Source organism: Numida meleagris, unplaced genomic scaffold (assembly GCF_002078875.1).
Source record: "Numida meleagris isolate 19003 breed g44 Domestic line unplaced genomic scaffold, NumMel1.0 unplaced_Scaffold339, whole genome shotgun sequence".
NCBI lineage: Eukaryota > Metazoa > Chordata > Aves > Galliformes > Numididae > Numida > Numida meleagris.
In genome coordinates this window covers 60,723-67,163 of record NW_018364566.1, presented here as the reverse complement: position 1 = coordinate 67,163, position 6,441 = coordinate 60,723, and the positions used below count along the sequence as shown (strand labels likewise).

At 51.2% G+C, this 6,441-nt stretch overlaps 1 protein-coding gene across 1 annotated transcript in view; it reads right to left on the bottom strand.

Moving 5' to 3' along the window:
* Positions 1–4,215: 4,215 nt before the first annotated feature.
* The window catches only part of LOC110391283 (outer dense fiber protein 3-like), a gene marked incomplete at its 5' end in the record, with an annotated part of 10,839 nt that continues 8,613 nt past the window's right edge, over positions 4,216–6,441 (bottom strand). Inside the window, one exon of the mRNA XM_021383102.1 lies at positions 4,216–4,339. Coding sequence (XP_021238777.1) covers positions 4,216–4,339 — 124 coding nt within the window. The remainder of the gene's footprint in view (positions 4,340–6,441) is intronic.

Sequence of the window (6,441 nt, the reverse complement as noted above, 5' to 3'; positions counted from 1 at the left end):
AGGGCAGGCAAGGTAAGTGTAGGCTAAGGCAAGAGGGAAGGAGAGGGGCAAGGCAGGCAAGAGGCAGAAGGGGAGTAGAGAGGGGAAGTGAAGCAGGGGAGGAAAGAGGGCAGGGGAGAGAGGAGGGAGGGAAGGAAGGAGGAAAGGAGAGGGGTGAGGGGAAGAGGAGAGGGGGTGGGAGGGTTGAAGGAAAGAGAATGTAAAAAAGAGCAAAAAGAAAAGAGAATAAAAACTAAAAAAGAAGGGATGTCACGAAAGAGAGAGAAAGCCTCTAGGAAAGCTAAGCCTAGCAGAGCAAAGGAAAGCAGAGCACGGCAAGGAATGAAAAGCAAGGAAAGCTGCAGGAAAGGAGGCATGTGGGAAGAGCTGTGGTCCTGCTTGCCCCAGGAGCTGCACGGAAGGAGAAGCAGCTTGGCGCAAAGGTAAGAGGAAGTCCTTTGGCTTGTGGGTTTGAAGGCAAGTTGCCAAGCCATGCCCGGGCGGAGGTGTGGGTAGCTACAGGGCACCTTGCCTGCTCCCCAAGAGATGCACTGCGTGGGCTAGCCAGCGGGCAGGAGCTCTGGGCAGAAGCAAGCATCTGTGTGGAGGAAGGCAAAGCGCGGAGGAGGTTGAAGAGTAGCTACCGGGCATGGACGTGGTTAGCATTGGGGGGCAAAGCGTGAAGGGCATGAGAAGCCCCCCCCTCCCCCCCCCCCGAGAAGGGTAGGGAGTAGGCAGGAAGCTGTGATGAGAGTGGAGAGAAAGTTGCGAAAGCAGGAAGCAGAGGGGGCAAGCGTTGGTTGAGCTTTGTGGTGCGCAGAAGGCCGAGACGCAAGAGTGAAGAAGTAAGTAACGAGAAGGCAAGTGAAGGGCAGTGAAGGTAAGAGTAGGCTAAGGCAAGGGGGAAGGAGAGGGGCAAGGGAGCCACGGGGGGTAAGGGGAAGAGAGGGGCTGGGAGAAGAGGGGAGGGGGATGTGTGACTGGGGAGGGGAAAGGAAGGGGAGGGGAAGGCTAATGGGAAAAGTGTTAAAAAGAGAAAAAAGAGAAAATGGGGAAAAAAAAGAGAGAGGAGAGAAAAGAAAAGAGAGAGAAAAGAGAGAAAAGAGAGGAAAGAGGGAAAAATAGAGAAAAAAAATTAAAAAAAAACTGGAAAATGGGAAAGAGTTAGAATGAGAAGTTCCAGGCAAACACCTACCTGTGGAAGAGGAAAGAAATGTTCAGGAGCGATTCGGGAGGAGGCTTGGCTTGCTATGAAGGGTGGCAATGGATTCTGAAGGAGGCGAAAAGCTGACCATCCATGCCTGGGAGGAGGAAAGGGTAGCTACTGGGCATGCTGCTACCTCCATGAGAGATGCCACTTTTCGGCTACCTACCCCAAAGGAGTCTGGGGCTGCTAGCCAGAACCAGGAAGGGAAGGGAAAGCGCTCCTACAGTCATGCTGCAGAGGAGGTAAGGATAGCTACCAGGCATGGATCTAGCCAGCCAGCAGATGAAAAGCCTCAAGTCCACGACGAGGGAAGGGGCAAGGAGCCCCCCATCGGCATGAACGCAGCCGTGCGATCGAGAAACAGCTACAAACCCATCCAGCCCACCAGGAAAGCCTCGAGAGGAGACTTGCGTCGACAGGAGGAGGCTTGACTTGAAGAAGTCGGAAGAGAAAAGCGGAAAACAACCAAGGGAGAGAACGTAAGATGACTGAAGGCAAGGTAAGTGAAAGGGAACGGGCGAGGGGACAAGGAAGGGAAAGCAAAAGGAGCAAAAAGCAAAGGAAAGCCAAGGAAATGAATTTCCACAGAAGGGAAAAGAGAAGGAACGCATTTAGGAAGGGAAGCAAATCATGCAAAGAAAGGAACTGGCAACTCAAGGAACCAACAACAAAGAACAAAAAGCAACGCAAAGCCAAGCAAGAGGTGCAGGACAGAACGGGAAACTACAAATGCCAAGCAAAGAGATGAAGGGAAAAGAAGAGAGCAAACCAAAGCAAAGCAAGGTGAAAACAAGAAAAAGAAAAGCAAGAAAAATACGAAAAAGCCAAGGAAAACAAGACAGGGAGAAAAGGCCAAGCGGAGAGCTGCGCACAGCACAGCAAAGCGCAGCCCAGAAGGAAAGAAAGAAAACTGGAAGGATTCCAGGATTTAACGCAGACAACTTGGGCCTGAAAACAAAAGTTCAGAAAGAAAGCAAGTGAAATAGGCAACTGGGGAGCATCCACTGCGACGTCACCTGGACCCTCCACCCGCAGAAAGAAACCCCTTGGCAGCACCAGCCTTGGAGGATTCACGCGCAGCCGCTGCAGATTCTGGCTCCCATCCCTCAAGGCCTGCACACTGCAGGAGATGCTGAGGAAGACGTTGCTCCCTGGCGGCCACAGCGCCTTGGCAGAAGGACAAAAGCCTCGGTGAAAAGGCAAGATGGACGACTGTGGGGGATCTCCCGGACATCTGGGATCCTCAGATCAAAAGCCCAAAGGCCACACAACTTCTAGGAACCAGCAGTGACCAATGGGAAAGGCAGGAAGGATTCCAGGGATAAACACTCCAGATTACCTGTTGTGCAGGAAACCGGATAGAAAACAGGACTCCAGCTGCGTCTGGGGACAGGAAAAGAAAAGAAATCCTGGCCACGGGGAATCGGGAGTATCCAGCAGGCCAAGACTTAAATGAAATCGCAACTAAGCAAAGCCTTGCAACAAGAGTAGTCAAGCAAACTAAACTCCAAAATAATATAATACAAAAAAACTACAGAGCAAGCAAACATCATGCAATCCAGAAAAAAAAAGTATTGGAATGCCTGGAATAGAATACAAATCCATGGCAAAACCAAGAATTTATAGAACCTAAAATTCAAAAAAACAAAAAAGGCTAATCAAAGCTTATCGAGGGAAGTTAAAGGAAAGAATAATAAAACTAGGAAAAATGCAAAGCAAAGGACAGGAAAAAGTGAAGTTGAAAGCAGAGAAGAACAAGGCAGTGAAAAGAGATACAAAGGAAAAAGTGAAAAAAGCAATGCCAAGCAATGCAAGGCAAATAGATGAATGAAAAACAAAAGAGCAAAGTAAAGCAAAGCAGAAGTAAGAAAAGTAAAAGAAGAAATATTAAAATCCAAGTAAATCAAGACAGACAGAAATGTTTAATAGGTAAGCATGGCACAGAATAGCAATGCGCAGTCAAGAAGGAAATAAAGAAAAATTCATCTATTTAAGGAATGTCACGGCTTTATGTTTTTTTTATCATTATTCCACATCATAACATCATATAATGTTCTGGGATTTCAAGAGGCAATGGTTCTCGGAGGGGGAGGGGAGGAGCTGCATTCCCCAGGGGTCTTTGCACCTGGAGGGGGCTGGTGAAGCCACCTGGCGGACCGGGAGTTTCCTCTCTTCATATGCGGCGGAGAAGCACATGGTCCCCCTGCAGCTTACGGAGTAAGAATCTCAGCTTTGAACTCTGTCTGTTTTGATTTGTTGGCCTCAATTTCAATATCATATTTAGTAAATTAATGGTCCTCCTCAGATTGGTGCTGCTGTTTTGTTTTAGATCCGTCTGCAATTTCCCTAGCCTTCCCCTTTTCTCTTTGTTTTTCCCAGGGCATGCGTCCGTGGGTCCCCTGCCACATTAGCCACGGGAATGGTCCGGGCATGCCCCTAAACCACCGACTCTTTCTTTCTTCCTTTCCCTCTTTTCTGGGCCTGTGGGCCTGCTGTCCCCCTGTCACGGACACAGATCCCGAGATAACTCCGTGACAGATGGGGAGCACAGACATGGTGTCTGGAGATGGGGTTGGGATGAGGATGGGATGGGGATAGGGAGCAATGGAGATATGGAAAGAGGGTTGGAGAAAGGTAATGAAGGGAGAAAGGAATTCAGAAATGGATGAAGTAGGGGACTGAGGGAAGGAGGAAGAAATGGATGGATGAAGAGATGGAGAATTCAGTGAAGAGTATTGAAGGGATAGCGAAATGGATGAGGAATGATGGAAGCAGAAATTGATGAAGGAGAAATAGAGATGGTCAGAGGGCAGCAGAAGCCTCCCAGAAGGACAACTAATCTAACCACTGCTCCTCCTCTTTCCCCAGCCCCATCCTGCTCATCCAAACACCCACAGGAGCCATGTACCACCATCCCAAACCCTGTCCCCAACCCCAACATCATACCCAGACAATTCCTCTCCAATGCCACCTGCTAAGCCCTGGCCGTGGGCCATGTCCGCACCTTTGACCACCTCCAGCACAATTTCTCAAGTTCGTGTCTCTATCTTTTGGCTGAACACTGCTTCAGAAACAAGAGCCCCAGATTCTTCTGTGTCCTCATCTGGAGTGGCCCCGGTAGTGTCGTCGGTACCGAAGTCCATGTGTTCCACACTATGGGGGAGCTGGAGCCCAGGCGGGTGCTGGTAAGTAGCACTTGGGATGAGTAAGGGAAGAGGAGGAGTACTGAGTAAAGCATGAATAGAGATCAAATGGGCTTCAGAAGTGGTGGGATGGGACATAGAGCCCATTGAAGGCCCCAAGAACCCAGGAACATAGGGAGAGAACCCAACATTCCAAGGGGCGCACAGAATTCTGGGTGGGATCCTGGCACCCAAAAAGGGACCGAAGACATGGGAGGGCCTGCCCTCAATGTCCCCTTCTCCCCACAGCACCCAGCTGTCCTAAGGGCACACACTGCGCTCTTTGTGTCCTGGACTGCACCTATGGGTTCTGCAAGGGCTGCAAGGGCTGTGTTTCTCCCAGTGGCCCCCATTGTGGTGACAAGTGCTCAGCAGTGCCAGCGATGGGGGGTGCCAGGCTGTGGGGACACACCACTACCTGAGCTTTGATGCAACAGCTATGGCTGTTGGGGACAACTACACCTGTGTGGCGGCACAGAGCTGCAGCACAGCCAGAGCCCACCATCCCTTCGAGGTGACCACCTCTGACCCCTGGGGCAGGCTAAGCAACCTCAGCATTGCTGTCATCATGCACCACCACTGCTTTGTGCTGCACTCCAGGAAACACCAGGTGATGAGGAAGAGGAGGTTGTGGGGTGGGAATGGAGAGATGGAAGGGTTGCAGTGGGGGATATACAGGGGGCTGGCAGTGGGAGGATGGGGGTGGAGGGTGGCATGGAGAACATGGAAGGAGAGATGGACAGAAAACTGAGGTGAAAGGATGGATGGAGAAGAGGATGGATGGAGAAGGTATGGAGAAGGACAGAAAGGAAGTGATGAATAGTGGGAGAGATGGCCCACAAGGGTGACACCATCTTCCTCGTCATGGACTTCAGCCTCTGTGTGGCTGTCGGCCCCAGGGACATGCTGGCTGTCACCATGTGCCCACCAGCTACCACAATGTCACGTGCAGCCTCTGCAGCAACTTCAGTGGCCATCTCTACACTGACTGCCTCATCCAGAGCAGCACTGCCACATGTCACCGCCTCAGTCCTGGTCCCAAGTGTCCCCTCTGCCAGCAATCCCCCAAGGATGAATGAGTGGGCAGTGGCAATGGCCGGGGCTCCTTGCCAGCCCCCCCAGTGCCCAGGCCCGAGTAGCACTGTCCAGGGACACCACTGGCCCCATCTGTCCCCCTCCAAAAACAAGCTGATGCTTTTATCCTGGTTTTAGTGTATGTGCACGGACTGTCTGACCACCAAAGGGCAATCTTTGAACCTACGCGCCTGAACTGGAATGATCCTCGGTGTCACAGGAGTGGCTGCAGCTGCAGTAACCATACTGAAAATGTAACTATCTGAAGACCCACATGCAGAACAAACCATACAGTGAACGATGAAGGAACCTAGGAAAGACAGTTGTGTTTTTGGAACAGTAACGAGGCACCAGTAACAAATCATGGAAAGGTTGCCCCCTGTGCGCTGCACCTTGCACTCTCCTGCTGGCCACTCTTAGAGTACATGATCCAGCTCAGGGTACAGAGGTATCCTCGGGAGGGGAGGAGGGTGAGCTAACATAGGCAGAGGACACTGTTGCCTCTGCAGGGACACCCACAATATGCTGAGACTACTGATCCCGCACCTTATGTCCAACCCGAGATCTGCTGGCTAATCATCCTTTGAGGATCTCCTAGTGGATATGTATGCAATAACATGTTTAAAAACTTGCTTTGCCTGACTGTGTGTGAACATGTGTTTTGTGGGGATGCCTCATCCCCGATTCTGAACACCTTGATGCAGTGGTACTCCATGCCATGCCATCTTGTGGCAGGCTGTTGGTGAAGAAGCACAGTACAGAGGAGCTGTACTTCCAGTCCCTGTGCTCTCGAGCAGTCTCACATGAGTTCATAGAATCATAGAATGGCCTGGGTTGAAAAGGACCTCAAAGATCATCGAGTTTCAACCCCCCTGCTGAGTGCAGGGTCACCAACCACTAGACCAGGCTGCCCACAGCCACATCCAGCCTGGCCTTGAATGCCTCCAGGGACAGGGCATCCACAGCCTCCTTCGGCAACCTGTTCCGGTGCATCACCAC